Here is a 16,849-nt window from a genome sequence, read left to right on the forward strand (position 1 = left end):
CATACTATTGAGCCTTTCCATTTAAGAAAGACCACAAATGGGATGGATGGACATTGTGCACTGAATGTTAGATACAAGAGGAATGTCTGGAGCAAGGAAGAGTTGTTGCACATGGCAGGAATGAAAGGAGAGTAGTTGTGAATGCATGAATCTTTTCTTCATATGATGTTTCAGCTATAAAGCAAGTTAGACACAGGAAGCTAAACTAGATAAACTAGTTAATAAGCAATTCACACTTTATTATTGTTCATCATACTTTTCACTATACTACAGTTTATGCTTCATACTTTGCTGTTATCTTTCTTATAATGGCTTGTAGCTATCTCTCTCTCTCTCTCTCTCTCTCTCTCTCTCTCTCTCTCTCTCTCTCTCTCTCTCTCTCTCTCTCTCTCTCTCTCTCTCTCTCTCTCTCTGCCAATGCCACCAGTTCCCATGAACTTAACTTTTTGCTCCCATCCATAAGGCTAAAAACAACACTTTAGTCAGTGGGAGCTTATAGCATAATAAAACAACTATAGGTGATTACCATTTGATCCATTAATATTTATCAAGGACTGTCATGCATTCTGAATATAATTGTAATATGTTAAAAGTAATTTGGCAAGAATAGTGATTTGCCAAAGTAAAATTAAAGTGTACTTTGCACTATGTAAATTCAATATTTTTGGATGATCCATTACACTAACCTACTCTGTATTAGCTGGTAAACATGCTTGGGCTTTTGCATGCTTATTTACAGTATATTATTATGTAACTATGTTGTATACTTTGAATTTTTAAAGAACTATATTTGTGCTTATTATGTTATATTTGAAACAATACTGAACTCTATACATTATCATTATACATTATAATTTTTACAGGCAAGAATATATCTGCAGACATTTGAGACATTGGTGACAGAAGCAGGCCCAGACACTGCCAAAAGTCACTTGAAGAATTTGCTGGATAGTCTCCCATTGTGAGTAGTAATGTGTACTTTACTTCTATTACAAATACTTATTAAACTAAAATTAATTTCTCTGTTGATTGGCTTGACCATCTTGGTAATTACAATATATATAATACCATTAATTGCTTATGTCCTTGAAATGTGAAATCATACTATATTAAAGTAACTACTGAAGGAATGTGCATCTTTACCTTGTTTTAAAACTTACTGGAAAATAGTAAGAAATATGGTTGCCTCTTTAGTCATAATATTATACTGTAGGCTGTCTTAATTATAAACAAGTTTATCTGCATCTACACCACACAAGACCAATTGAAATTCATAATTTAAATAGACACAGACCTTGTTGCATCTTAATACAAGTAGACTACCCTGATGCTTCTAGCTTGGATTTGAACCTCATAAATATTTTAATAAGATTCAAATTGTAAACTTCTATCATCATAACTGCTACTTGTATATCTGAGAACAGCATGTTGTCTGAGCTCTGCCTGCTGAAAACAGCTGCACCAAGAGAAGTGACAGGAGACCTGGTGAGCATCACTGTAGCATCCCCTGATCTTAAAGACCAAGAAGACCAAAAGTTCTTCTTGATGGAGAAGAATGCTGACAGACCTCAACTTGTGCAGAAAAACAATTATGTAAGTGACTATATTTTGGTGGCTTTAGTGAAACACATCAGTTTTCAGCCTTTGAATTTTAGACCATCATTTGACTCTTTAAAGTGAGTATCATACTGGAGTGTTTTTTGTTGACCATCAACCCTCAACCTTCTGACATAGGATGCTACTGTCAACTGTGCCTAGCATACACACGTCCTTCTACCATCTGGTACTGTCATCTTTCATCTTGTATCAGCAACTATGGCAGATTTGTTTAGAAGTGACAATGTTTTTCAGTGAAGCTGATGACATACTGACTTTAGTTCAATTTGTGAAGGAGGTGAAAGATTAGGTTGGATTGGGTTAGATCATGGATACAGCCCACAGGGTTAGGTCAGGTTATGATAGGGCCCCACAAAGTTAGGTAAAACCCCTGCTGGGTTAAGTTGAGGTTAGACCCTACAAGATTAAATTTGGATTAGGTATGCCTAATACTTTTCTTTTTGCCTTTGAGTTTTTGGCTCAGGTATATTGAATATTGGTGAAATCAGTATCATGTCCTAGGTTCCTAAAAATCAGAAGAATTCACTTTATACAAGGATGCCAGGTTCTCTCCACCATCATTCTTTCCTCTAGATTAAATATACTGTGTGTTACTTCCTTGGCCTGAGAAATACGTGCAAAACAAATCAAGACATGTCTGAACCTGCTCAGCTGGTTCATCTATGTATATATTGACAGTATTCACTAGTTCTTTCTTTATTGCCTAATCTTCATGCATAAATAATCAATAAACATAAAATTTATATGCATTTCTATTATTTGAGATCTAACATTATAAATATGACCATGATATCATAAGATGAGACCAAAATCCAGTGCCATTTTAGGTCCTACTGTTGATAATTTTGAGGCTGCTTCCTGTATGTAGTGGAAGTATGCTAGCATCTGGCAGTAGGACGGTAACAACCCAATTTTGTAGGAAGGTCGACAGTATGAGTGCTAATGTGATACCCACTTAAGATTTTAATCTCTATTGTGGACAATTTGATTAGCATATGAAAAATTACAACTTTAGGTGAATAGTAGGATCATAGGGTGATACATGTGCAGTGATCATTACTGTTGATTCTGTCTCTTTCCAGGTGGTATTTGGTGATGTACTGCTTGACTATGAACAGTGGTCTTGTAAGAAGAAAGATGCATCAGGTAATACATTATGCTATGGAGCTTGTCCTTCCACTGTGCTTTTGAAAGATAACTTCTGGTCACTGGTGACAGGTGCCAGGACTCCAGGTCCCCTCAGGTAAGTGGAGGTTCCATCCATAAGAAATATCATATTTCATAACTGGCACTCTTGAGACCAGGAGCAGGTCAAATTTTAGAAAACTTAGCAAAGTAAAAAATAAATTAATTTCAACAAATATAGTAAAGCTTCTGCTATTAGTTTTCAATGATATTCATTTGACAACATTGTTTACAATTTCATTAAAAAGAATTCATTCAGTTAATAATGATTATGTTGTCCTAATTAAATATTAACTAAGACATCAATTCTGGCTTCAACATGATGTTTACAGTGTAGTATATAAGGTATAGTAACTACAGAGGACAAGATATTGGTCATACTATAGCAAGTTTTTTGTTTGAAGGTTAGCCTTGATTTATCATATATAGCTAGGATTTAAGTGATAGACAGAGATTGGCATGGTAGGTGTTATGTAGCAAACATAGAGTAGAATAGCAGATGTGGGTGATCACCTGAACAACTGCACTAGCTCACCTGAAAGTGCAAAGTTGTTACATTGCTACAGTGTTATAGGTAGCCATGATTGAGCCATGATGAGATTGCAAAGTGGACAAATAATACATTACCATCATATCTTAACCTGCAAGCTTCTTGGGAAAAGGACTTATCCTCAGGTTAGGTCAGGTCAGGTCATTGCATATCATACCTGACTCTCAGGGCCTGACAACAGAGCTAGCTCAGCCCTGTTGCACCCATCCCTTCCTCTGCTTTAGACAATCAGATAATCACCCTACATGTAGGAGAACCATGTTACCATTTATGCATTCACAACTGCTCTAAATTTAATCCTGTTGCACTCAACCATTCCTCCTTGAAATGCAGACATTATTGTTGTATTTGTTGCAATGTCTTTTCATTCCATTCATGACATTTTACTTAGTGATCCATTTTTTTTTATTGCCATAGCTTAGTGTAACATGGTAGGATCATTATTTTTCCATATTAGTTAGATAGTTTTGAATAATTAAACTATATATAGTGTATACATATTGAAGTCTGATATTTTACATGTTGAGCCTACATTTTTTTTTTTTTTTTTTTTTTCCAGAACACCAGTAGCAGGTGCATTTCTACTTAGCCCTGAATCAGGTACTGAGATCCAAGTGACCTCAGATGCCAGAATTTTATATAACATAAAGATTCACAATACCACAAGACCACCTGGCTATAGAATTGAGGTAAGACTCTACATATCAGTAATGAAATGTATTTTTAAAAGAAGAGTGTTGTGCAACTGTGAATGAAAAGATATAAAAAAAATTAAGTAAAGTCACTTGTTTTCCTCATGATAGTCCCTTAAAGAATTAATATAGGAAGTCCATTATTTTCTAACTATATGTATCACTGTCAGAAATATAGTGGGATACGCTAAAAGAACCAATTGGTTTTAGAATCTCATGCATAATGGCATTCATTCATTCTTGCATTCACTGAAACGCTTAGAAGTGATCTTTTCTTGTCCCACACTCAAGATAAAAGCTGTCACACAATACTACCATTTCAAAACAAAAAATATATATAATCCTCAGTAAGCAAAAAACTTTTAGGTTTATTTATTTACTTTTTTTTTTTTTTTCTTATTTATTTATTTATTTATTTATTTATTTATTTATTATTTATTTATTTATTTATTTTTTTTTTTTTTTTTATTTATTTATTTTTTTTTTACTGTTGAGAGCATTATGAGGAATTGCTGCATACATTATCCACTCCACCTTCACAGCTCTTACCCAACCTCAATGTAACCTTTTTGATCAAGAAGTAATACTCTAACTGTTATACTGTCTTATCTGGTAGGTTATTAAGTGACTCACTATCTTAAATATTATATAGTACATATTGTATACCATCTTATTTGCATGTATTTGCAGGATGGGATGTTTGTGTGTATGTCTGTAGAAGTGTATGTGTGTATATGTGTGTGTATTTACCAAGCTGTAATTACTTATGGTAGTTATGACATACAGGAAAGAAGCTATGTTCATTCAATCTCATCTCCACATCTACAGTCTGTGTGGGGTGGCAGGTAAACAAATTAAGTGCATTTTTTTATTCATGGATAAATGAGTTCACTTGTAGCACAAAATCTCAGTTCACTGAGCTGCTGGCAACAATGTTGCCTTGGCACTACTGTGTGACTTGAAAGCTTTGCTCAGCTGCTTTGTGAGGCCCACAAGGTGAGGTTTTGAATAATGTGTTGTTTTGTGCCTCACCATTTCCTTTTCATTTGGTGTGTGATATTTAATGTGCACCTAGTCCAATGTGATGGCCAGGAGGGTTACTGCTAGGCAGAACATAACAGTTATGGTTGCCTTGTACAAGACAGGCATTCCAATCATGGAGATATCAGCTCAGACAGGCGTGTTCGTCAGAAGGTGGTTGAAGATTTGTTGAGGAGGGACTACAGAATCTACCTGCATCTTGTCTGTGACCTGTCAGATTCAAATTAATATCTGCAAAGATCCAAAATGGATTGCACTGCTTTGCCTTGCACTTTATTGGCCCTTTCAATTCCTTTTTTGATCCTTGTGAATATTAATTTGATCTGCCAGGCCATGGACAGAGTGCAGGCAGGTTCTGCAGTTCCCTTCTCAACAAATCAGTGGACCACCTTCTGACATACAAACCTGTCTAAGTTGATATCTGCTTGATTGGAATGCCTACCTTGTACAAGGCAACCACAGTTGTTATGTTCTGTGTAGTAGTAACCTTCCTCGCAATACACTTGGCTAGACACACACCAAATGTCACTCACCAAATGAAAAGGAAATGGTGAAGCACAAAACAGCATGTTATCCAAAACCCTGCCATGTGGGTCTCACAAGGCAACTTAGCACAGCTGTCATGCCACATAGTAGTTCCAGAGCAACATTGTTGCCAACATCTCTGCATAGAGAGATTTCATGCTACAAATTATTTAATTCTTAACTATGAATCAAAAAATGCAATTAATCTGATCACCTGCCACCACATGAATTAACTCTCCATGTAGACTGTATGTTAGGCACTGTTATGTTCTTACTTGTACTGAGAAAGAGAGGGTGCATGTAACTTCATCTTGTCCCCTTGAAAGTGTTTTTGGTTTGTTGTTCTACTGCCATCATATATCAAATGAATAGTTGGGAAAGAACAGTCTTTGGGGCTCTCTTCTTTATATACAGTAAAACCTCCCTAAACCGAACCCAAATAAGCCGAATATTGGGTAACCCAAACAACCTTGTTAGTGACATGCAAAAAACACACTAGTAGTACAGTGAATAATGTTATATTAGCTCTTATGTAACCAGTGCATTGTGTACAGTTAAGTGAGCTCCCAAGTGAACACTATGTGTGTAGTTGCATAATCTTAAGTGAACTCTTAAGTTAGTGCATTGTGTACAGTGTGTAATAACAAAATATGGTGTAAATATCTATCTTGGAGCTTATAATTTGCTTATACTGTAATGTAAATTTGCTGTAAATAACAATGAATGTACATGTTTATGTACATAGAAACTGGCCAAAAAACATGTATTGTCAGATAAAACCAAACTTTCAGATAGACCAAAGGCCACCTCACCCCGTACAGTTTGGTTTAAGGAGGTTTTACTGTATGTATATATATATATATATATATATATATATATATATATATATATATATATATATATATATATATATATATATATATAATTACAGCTTGTACAGAGACATGTACAGACTCTAACTTGTTCTCTCTATTCTCATATGTGGTATATATATATATATATATATATATATATATATATATATATATATATATATATATATATATATATATATATATATATATATATATATATATATATATATATATATATATATATATATATATATATATATATATATATATATATATATATATATATATATATATATATATATATATATATATATATATATATATATATATATATATATATATATATATATATATATATATATATATATATATATATATATATATATATATATATATATATATATATATATATATATATATATATATATATATATATATATATATATATATATATATATATATATATATATATATATATATATATATATATATAAAACTACAGCTTGTACAGGGACATGTACAGACTCTAACTTGTTCTCTCTGTTCTCATATGTGGGATGAGTCTGTCCTCCATACAGCCATTCCATCACTTTATCGTATGAGGGAGCCATGTACCTGGATGCTTAGCCAATACTTCAGATTATTATGCTTTCAGTAATTGCTAACTCAAGTGTTTTAGCTGTTTCTGCACATACTCTGCTCTGCATAGTCAACTTATGTTGGTTGCCACATCCTTCCAAACACATTCCAATCACTACATCTCACCTCCTCAATAACAGGTATTAATAGGTATATAAGTAAGAATATAACAATGCCTATGTATCCAACTTTTCCTTAAAGGTGTGAATGCTTCTTGCATAGACTACTCTTTCGTCCAAATTATTCTAAGTTTATATACTTCTGCAGGCTAACCTGTACTTTATCATTCCTAGAAGTGGTTCTCTTCAGCTTTCTTCTGAGTCCCTTCATGTCCATTTTGTTCCCCATTTAAGTTTCCCTTTTCATTTCTAAGGTTGGGAGCTGCAGTCTAGATGCTTTCTTTATATGATAGGTCCCTCAAATTAGATACCAGTTTGCTCGTTGCTCTCTGTATTCTTTTCAGTTTTCTTATACACTACTCATGAGATATCCACACTATTGAGGAATATTAATATCTTCAGTGTTTCTGCCAGATCCCTTTCATGTTCAACTTCATTATATTATTTTTCACCAAGAACAAGACTCCCCCTCCTTTCTTCTTTGTTCCATTTTTCTTCCATACACCATATTGGTCTTTCCCATTTCTTATTGTTTCCACTGTGTCACAGAATTTAATTTCAACCAGGCTCACAATGTCAGATTTCTTTTCTCTTAAATAATCACTTTATTCAGTTAGTGTTGATATAATACCATTAACATTTCAATACATTATTCTACAATTTTCATTTATCTTTTTTTAGTTCCTCTGTTTTCTTCCACATATATGAACCGCTCAGTCTCATATGTCTAGAACTTTCCCACAAGAAACATTCTGTGTCTCTGATATCTCTCTCTCTCTCTCTCTCTCTCTCTCTCTCTCTCTCTCTCTATTCTTAGTTCATTCAGTTTGGCTCTTTCATATTCATTTAGGCCTTTTTCCAAGTTTGTTGCTTTCTTTCATTCTTCCATTCTAGCCAGCTTCCACGAACATGTTTCCATTTATTTGGAATCACATTTGGACCAAAATCTTATCCTAATCAGTATTTCTCCATTTTACATGTATTTTCCTATTCTGTAAACTATCATTGTTTCATTCACTAGATTATTTTTTTCTGAACCTTCACCACCTGAGTCACTATTTGCCTCACTTCTCATTTCCTGCCTGATTTGTTTAGAATTTATTCTTCCTTAACTCAAAAGATTAATGCACACTTTTTGATATCTACAGTATCTCTTATTAATGTTACCATGTTAATCACTTTTTTACTTAGTCTGTCAAATAAGTCTCCTCAGTTTTTCCTCTATAATTTTCTAAGGAAATCTTCTCTTCTTATTTCTTTATAATTCCTTTTATTTCTGTATTATGTCATTGTAATTTCTTTGGTTAGTATTAATCATTTCTAGCAGCTTACATTTTTTCTCCTTCTTCTCCATGCTCCTAACATTTGCTTACTAGTGTGCATTGTCCTTGCATGGTCTTACATATATTCTCTTTCAGCACCTTGTTTGCCTTTTCTAACAGTTAACACTTTTTTTTTTAAAGTGTGATAAGTTCTACACAAGTTCATTGACTGTTTCTTCCATAATTATAAATTTTTCTTCATCATCTTCTCCATTATTTCACTGTCCCTCCAGTAAGTTTGGTAAATTACTTGCTTCATGTCTAGCGTCTTTCAGCCATATTAGTTCAAGATCTCTTATTATTATCCAGTTAATATCTTTGTCATTACTATTGGAGATAGGATAGTTAACATCACATAGTTCCTTCCTGATTTTTGTATATAACATAGGTATTGACTTCCAGTTTCCAGTTTGAATCATCTAAAATTAATTAGCAAATAAAATGGGACAGATTCTGAAAAGATTTTGTTTAAGAGACTATGAATATTTACCATAGAAGATAAGTACATCCTTAAGATCATAAAAAAAAAATAATGTAAAACACTAATTGGCCTACACAAGGCATATTTTGAACACTTAAAACTTACCATCTATTATCATCACCCATAAATTTATCCAACCTCCTCTTGAAACTAATTTTGTGCACTTCTTAAGTTCTTGGTAATTAATTTCATTACAGTGTTTTGGCTGGAGTGACCAAGAATGGGATAACACCATTTGTAACACTGGTGTAACAGAGGTCTTTGGTAAAGTCAAGAAACTGGTATGCACCTGCAAGAAGTCTATTTATGTTGCGTAAGTATTAAGTGCACTTATTCATGTGCATGTATTTACCTAGTTGTATTGTACAGGGCACAAGTGAAGGCTCACTTTGTCCTGTCTCCATATCCATATTTATCCAGTTTCTCTTTAAACATGTGTACACTGTTTGCCACAACTACCTCTTCCTTCAAGTCATTCCAGATTTCAATAGTTCAGTACTGGAATCTATTTCTTGATGTCACTCAAACATCCGCTCTTCTTTATTTTCTTCCCATGCCCCCTCATACATCTCTCTCCCTCCTCCATCTGTTGTACAAAGTCACACACACACACACACACACACACACACACATGCTTATAGATATGGAGACAGGACAGCACAATCATAGCTCTTTTCCTGTAAAACACAACTAGGTAAATACAAATAGGTAAATACACACACACACACACACACACACACACACACACACACACACACACACACACACACACACACACACACACAAAGATGATTTAAATAAGATAAATAGATGGAATAAATCTTGGCAAATGGAATTCAGTTTAAGTAAATGTACAGTAATGGAGTTTGGTAAGAGTAAAAAAAAAGAATACAATATCAATATGAGATGGATGGTGTGAAGTTAAAGAAATCAAAAGAAGAAGTGGATTTCGGAGTAACAGTTACTGAAAATTTGACTCCGGACAGACACATTGATAAAATTACTGGAGAGATGATGAATTTTTTGAAGAGTGAGAATGGCATTCTCATATTTGGATGAAGGAATGACAAAAAGTAGATTTCCATGATAAGACCAAGATTGGAATATGTGGCAGTGTTGTGGTCTCCTCATACAAAGAGGAATATTATAAAATTTGAAAGAGTACAAAGAGCAGTCACTATGATGGTTCCGGAGTTGAGTAAGTTGACCTATGAAGAGAGATTAGGAATGTTGGAAATTCCTACCCTTGAAAATAGGAGAGAGAGAGGGGATTTAATAAACATCTATAGAATGATAAATGGTATGGAAAATGTGGACAAAGAATGTTTTATAATATTTAGTCACAGAGTACAAGGGGACATAGTAAGAAGTTGAAGAAAGTTAACTGTAGAAGAGACATCAAGAAGTATAGTTTTTCCTCACAGAATTGTGAACAGATGGGATGAACTCAGTGTTAATGCCGTAACTGTCCATGCTTTTAAGACCAAACTGGATAGATATAGAGATTAATCCCCTCCCATAAACCACATCTAGGTAAATACACACACACACACACATTTCCCCCTCCCATAAACCACAACTAGGTAAATACACACACACACATTTCCAATTTCAGCATTTATTTATTGACATACAGCTAACTTTAGACCATGTTTGGATCAAAGACAGCTTTGGCTTAAACTTCAGTAAGTTCATCTGAAGTTTTATATATATATATATATATATATATATATATATATATATATATATATATATATATATATATATATATATATATATATATATATATATATATATATATATATATATATATATATATACTTGCTTTGTTCACCTGTGAGCAAACACACATAAACAACATAACACACTCATAGAAAGACAAGATTGCTACCCTTCTTCTCCTGCCAAGAAACAAGACCACAGTTCTGTAGCTATTTATTACCAGGTGAACAAAGTTTATGACATGACACCATAATTAATTTCCACCTGGTTCAAGATTCAAACTTTTGACCTCTTAATTATAAGCCAGTAAACTAACCACTACACTATTGAGCTATTGATTTTATTGACATAAAAACACATCTGCAGTTGCCATGATCATGATGTTGAACCACATCCACCTAAAACAATCACCAACATTTCTTTGCCTGCCTGCCATGTTGAGCCTCAGTTATCATTTAAACTTAACCAATAATTCACAGCACTTCTCAAAAGGAACTTTATCTTAAGAACAAGGAAACATTGTTTATAAATGGTCACTTTTATTGTGCCATTTTGAGGTCATACATTTGCTTTGAAGAAATTATAAAAAAAACTGCAGATTTTATTCTATGTATACATGTACTTTGTTTACAGAATCCTTCATCCTTTCATTATGGCCATATATTTTATTTTTTCATTGATATGTTTACTTTATTCTTCCAGGGGATTTCTGGTAAAGTTTTCAATTACTCCAAGGATCATTGCTCCCAGTATTGAGGAAGAACCAGCAGACCAAGCCTCAGATTTTGCTCCACCTCCCCTAAAGGATAAAGTTCATGTCATTATGATGTAAGTTTGTGTTCCTTTAGTATCTTCCAGACACCAGCAAATTTATCTTTAAATAAAGGATAATGTGTAACTTTATATATATATATATATATCTATATATATATATATATATATATATATATATATATATATATATATATATATATATATATATATATATATATATATATATATATATATATATATATATATATATATGGTGTGTGTGTGTGTGTGTGTGTGTGTGTGTGTGTGTGTGTGTGTGCTAAAAGAGCTATTCTCATGATGTCCTGTCTATGTGTGTGTGTGTGTGTGTGAGTATATATGCTACTAAATCAGCAAAATCTTATTTTATATTGTGTAGTTTATTAAGGCAGTATGACAAACTGGCATAAAAAGCTAGTGCCAGGTTATAAATATTTATCTTGGATTAGGAAGACACACAGGTATAGCTAAGTACCTATTAGCTCAGACCTCTGACTAAACCACTTGCCGAGTGGATTGATATTGGTTTGTTCCAGGATGATGAATCCATTTAAACTGAATTCTCATTGTTTCATCGCCTCATCATGGTGGATTGTTATATTTTAATAAACCCTCATCACCACTAATTTCCCTGTTGGAATGATAATTCCGACAGCAGGTTACCCATTTTCATTAGACAAATTTGTAATTGCTTACATATGCTTTTAAGACTTGCTTTCAGCATTTATACATGAGCTCATTGATGTGTTATAATGTCATAACCATGTATTGGTGGTATATGTTGTGTGAAGAAAGTTGCAATTAATAAAATTCATCATATAATTTCTTATTTTCAGCATACATGCTGATTATGATGAAGTGGTTGGAAAAAATAAAACTGTACTTGAAGAAGAGTGGACAGTACAGATTTCTGAGTCACTGGGCATTCCAAAATCATCTATTTATAATCTGACTATTTCCAAAGGTAAGTAATAACTTTATTTGAAGTGTAGTATAACCAACAATTAATTGGCTCAGAATATAAGTGAACAAAGAAGAAAGATTATACGTTTAGAACTAAAAAGAGGAATTTTTTTTTTATTTGCCATTAATGGATTAGGTAATACAATTATCCTTATTCACAAAGAATTTATATCTAGAAAGTGCAGAAATGAGATGATGCAAGATGATGAATTATTGACATCAGAGTTATTCATTGAGACATGTTGAAAGCTCAGTTGTTTTATACATTTTTTGCACTGTGTACTTTTCATAATGTTAGATAAGTACAGTACAGACTTTTTTTTTCATGACAAAAATCATTGTTATGGTCTACTGTGATCTGCTCTCGAATTCTGAAAACATGCATCATTCATCAACTTAAGAAAATGTAGCTGGCAAATAATTAAGGTTCAGAAGGCCATTCATTAAGTCCTATCATTGTCTTGAATATCACTAAAAGTTTTAAGATTACTTTCATGAACTTCATGACTGAAATTTTGTTGAAGGGTTTATTTGTAATGGAAAGACCATGGTAACATCTTTTAATTACTGTTTAATGTTTCTTTGCCTTTTTTTATTTACCATATATTTTGGCATATAAAACAACACTTGAATCATCCTAAAAATACAAAAAAAGCGGGTCGCCCAATACACCAGATACAAAAACAATGACCTATGCCAAACAGACAAAGCAGGAGGCTGTGCTAATATTCCCCAGTTTTTCCCAAAGTTGAAGGAGCTATATAAAGGTCTTCAAGGCTTGGAACTCCAAGCTAAGCAGCAAAGGAAAGCCAACTAGAGAGAAGATGAATCTATCTAGCTTGCACTATTGTATATGGATGAAGTCCATACACTGAGAAAAAAAATTTCAAGAATGTTGGTGTATCTAATCAAAAGAAACATGATATATAGATTATGGCTGACAGCCCAACATGTAACCAACACAGGGCAAGAGTTTGTTTATGTTTAGGAAAACTGATCTTACCGCATCATCTTACACCATCTTCATCCATCCATCTTTTTCATGAAAATGTACAAAAATACCTTGTGAGAATTTTATTTAAGGTTTAGTTTTACACCTGAAGATGATGGTACCTTATTACTAGTAATACATTCAAGGTATTTTATTCATTGTACTGGTATATCACTGTCTCAGTTCTGGTGCTCACCAACCCAAACTTCATCACAGATGGTTTGGTAGTTTGGGTGTCGTCTTATACCACCAGTATCAGCTAAAACCATTAAATTCAGACTGAAATTTGGAGGTCATCTTATCTGAAAGTTGTCTTATCCACCAAAATATATGGTATATGTCATGGAAGGTGGTGAAGTGCACAAAAAACTTTTATTCATCTTGCTACTTACAAAGGCTGAAAAGTTCAATCATTTTAATTCTGCAGCCACCTTGATACAACTCTTCAAACAGTTAAGTCATATTCGTATGACTTAAACTGTATGAAGGTGTCTGCAGAAAACAGAACTAAAGAAAGTTATGCAGTTTACCAGTAAAAGGGATGAAAGAGCAAAAAATAATGGTTAATTCTTACATTAATATTGACACAATATGGGTGGGAAAGAGCTGAAAATTTTGTGGAGTTAGGCTCCACTCACAAGTTAAGGAAAGCTGTAATATTTGTAGAAGGTAGCAAGAGATACAATGAATGAGATTTTGAAGACAATCATTTGAAGGAAGAGTTGATGAGACAAAAAAACTTTTGACTGCACTTGTTAATAATGCTGTATTAGGGGAACCTCCTTATGTGTGAGAATGCTAGAACTAATTGAAATGCAGAAATTAATTTTAGCAGATTTATTTTCACTTAAATTTTTATCTTTATGATGTTGGAATATATGATTACTACTGTAATTCATTCAAGTATTGTTTCTCTTTTAGGCAGTCTTGTGGTGGAGTTTGATATCCTTCCCACATACACTCGTGCAGCCAGTAAGCCTCCAAGTGACGTCTTTGGTAATCTTTATGAACTGGTAAATTCTGGAACACTAACCTTGACTGGATTATCCAATGAACAGCTTCCAGTATTGCCACAAGCCTTGGATGGCAGTGGTCCACTTGTTGAAGGTATTAATTATATTTATTATGTAAAAACTAAGCATTTATGTAGAAAATACAATACAGTACAGGTTATATGTGTGTGTGTGTGTGTGTGTGTGTGTGTGTGTGTGTGTGTGTGTTTATCTAGTTGTATTGTACAAGACACAAGCCAAAGCTCATTTTGTCCTGTCTCCATTACCATATTTATCCAGTTTCTCTTTAAACATGTGTACACTGTTTGCCATAACCACTTCTTCCTTCAAATCATTCCAGATTTCAATAGTTTGATATGGAGAGCTACATTTCTTGATATCACTTGAACATCCACTCTTCTTTATTTTCTTCTCATGCCCCCTTGTCTGTGTCTCTCCCTCCTCCATCTGTGGTTTCAAGTAACTTCTGTCTATTCTTTCTATATTGTTTACTAATTTGTACATTGTTATCAGGTCTACTCTTTCTCTTCTCTCTTGTAGTGTTGGTAATCCCATCTCTTCAAGTCTTTCTTCATATCTTAAGTCTTTCAATTCTGGTACCATCTTCATTGCTGTCCTCTGTATTCTTTCCAGTTTCTATATATCTTCTTTTCAATGTGGAACCCAAACTACTGCTGCGTATTAGGACATATCATGCTTGTTATAATTTTCTTCATCATTTCTGTATGTAAATAGTTAAACGCCACATTAGTGTTTGTTAACAAGCTGTATGTAGAGCCGAATATCCCGTTTATGTGTCTTTCATGAGATAGTGTGTCCTGGATCATTACTCCCAAGTCTTTTTCTTCATTACGTTTCATTATTATTTCTCCTCCCATTTTGCACTTCCATGAAGGTTTCTTTTCTAATTTTTCCTATTTCTGACATGTGGCATTTTCTTGTGTTAAATTATAGTTTCCATCTTTGGCTCCATACATGTATCTTGTCAATGTCCTTTTGTAACTCCTTGCAGTCATTTTCATCCTCTATTATTTCCATTATTTTTGCATCATCAGCAAACAGGTCTGTATAACTATTTAGATCTTCTGTCATATCATTCACATATATTTGAAACATAATAGGTGCCAACACAGATCCTTGTGGTACCCCATTTGTCACTCTATGCCAACTTTAATTAGCATCTCTGATTGCTGTTCTCATTTCCCTCTCTTGTAAATAATCCTCCATCCATCTCAATGTTGCTCCCTTTAGTCCTCCTCCATTCTTTAGCTTCCACATAAGACTTTTGTGGGGAAGTTTATGAAATGTTTTTTTTGAGATCCAGGTACACCATATCAACCCATTCATCTCTCACTTGCACTCCATCTATTATTCTTGTATAGAAGCTCAGTAGAATTGTGACACAGGATCTCCCTTTTCTGAATACAAATTGCTTTTCTGTAATTATCTTTTCATCTTCTAGATATTCCACCTATCTGTCTTTAATTACTATTTCACAAAGCTTGTTCATAATGCTTGCTAGTGACACTGGTCAATAATTTAATTATTCCATTTTATTTCCCCCTTTGTATATTGGCACTATGTTGGCTCTTTTCTATTCCCTTGGCACTTTTTCTTCTCTCAATGAGCTGTTAATTATATCCCATATGGGTTCTTCCATTTGTTCTATGCATTCTTTTAATATCCAACCATTTACTTGATCTGGTCCCATAGCTTTTCTAACATCCAGCTCTTCCAACAGTTTCTTGATTTCTTGTCTCTTTACTTGTATCTCTTGTATTCTCTCATTCTGTGATACTACTTTCTGTGCCACAAATTCAGTTTCCTTTGTAAACACAGATTGAAAACTCTTTTTCATTAGTTCAATTCTTCCTTCCCTTTTTAACTTCTTTATGCCATCCTTATGTTTCATTTTCCCATTTACATATCTGTAGAAGAGTTTGGGTTCTTCCTTACATTTTCTTACTATGTCACTTTCAAAGTTTTTTTCTTCTCTTCTTATTGTATTATATTCATTCCTTGCCTTTTTGTATTCTATTCTAGCATTTCTGTTTAGTTGTTTCATCAATTTCTTCCATACCCTGTCCTTTTTCTTTTTTGATTCTACACTTTTGGCATTATACCATTCATATTTCCTGATTTTCACTTTAAGTTGGCACAAACTGTTGCACCCCTCTCTCTATACTTGCTCAAAAATATCTCATATTTTCTTCCATAACTTTACCTTCAAATAGTTCTTTCCAGTTAATTTTTCCATAAAATTTATTTAGTTCTGCAAAGTTTGCTTTAGCATAGTTCTGTTTCCTGTTTTTTATATTGTTCTTTCCTGTGCAACACTTTTTT

At 33.4% G+C, this 16,849-nt stretch overlaps 1 protein-coding gene across 9 annotated transcripts in view; it reads left to right on the plus strand.

Annotated features, from left to right (window-relative positions):
- The window catches only part of LOC135100836 (uncharacterized), a 123,420-nt gene that overhangs the window by 90,546 nt on the left and 16,025 nt on the right, over window positions 1-16,849 (plus strand). For 7 of the 9 annotated variants that reach the window (XR_010268935.1, XR_010268936.1, XM_064004272.1 and 4 more), the window contains exons 47-54: window positions 864-961; window positions 1,425-1,593; window positions 2,700-2,860; window positions 3,912-4,041; window positions 9,223-9,338; window positions 11,450-11,575; window positions 12,376-12,503; window positions 14,415-14,600. Coding sequence is in view for 5 of the 9 variants with exons in the window: in XM_064004272.1 (XP_063860342.1) it covers window positions 864-961; window positions 1,425-1,593; window positions 2,700-2,860; window positions 3,912-4,041; window positions 9,223-9,338; window positions 11,450-11,575; window positions 12,376-12,503; window positions 14,415-14,600 (1,114 nt within the window). In the remaining 4 variants the exon portion in view is untranslated. Of the gene's footprint in view, window positions 1-863; window positions 962-1,424; window positions 1,594-2,699; window positions 2,861-3,911; window positions 4,042-7,119; window positions 7,244-9,222; window positions 9,339-11,449; window positions 11,576-12,375; window positions 12,504-14,414; window positions 14,601-16,849 lie in introns of those variants that run through there. The other 2 variants (XR_010268938.1, XR_010268937.1) reach the window with 2 other exon arrangements.

Source organism: Scylla paramamosain, chromosome 5 (genome assembly GCF_035594125.1).
Source record: "Scylla paramamosain isolate STU-SP2022 chromosome 5, ASM3559412v1, whole genome shotgun sequence".
In the NCBI taxonomy this organism is placed as follows: domain Eukaryota; kingdom Metazoa; phylum Arthropoda; class Malacostraca; order Decapoda; family Portunidae; genus Scylla; species Scylla paramamosain.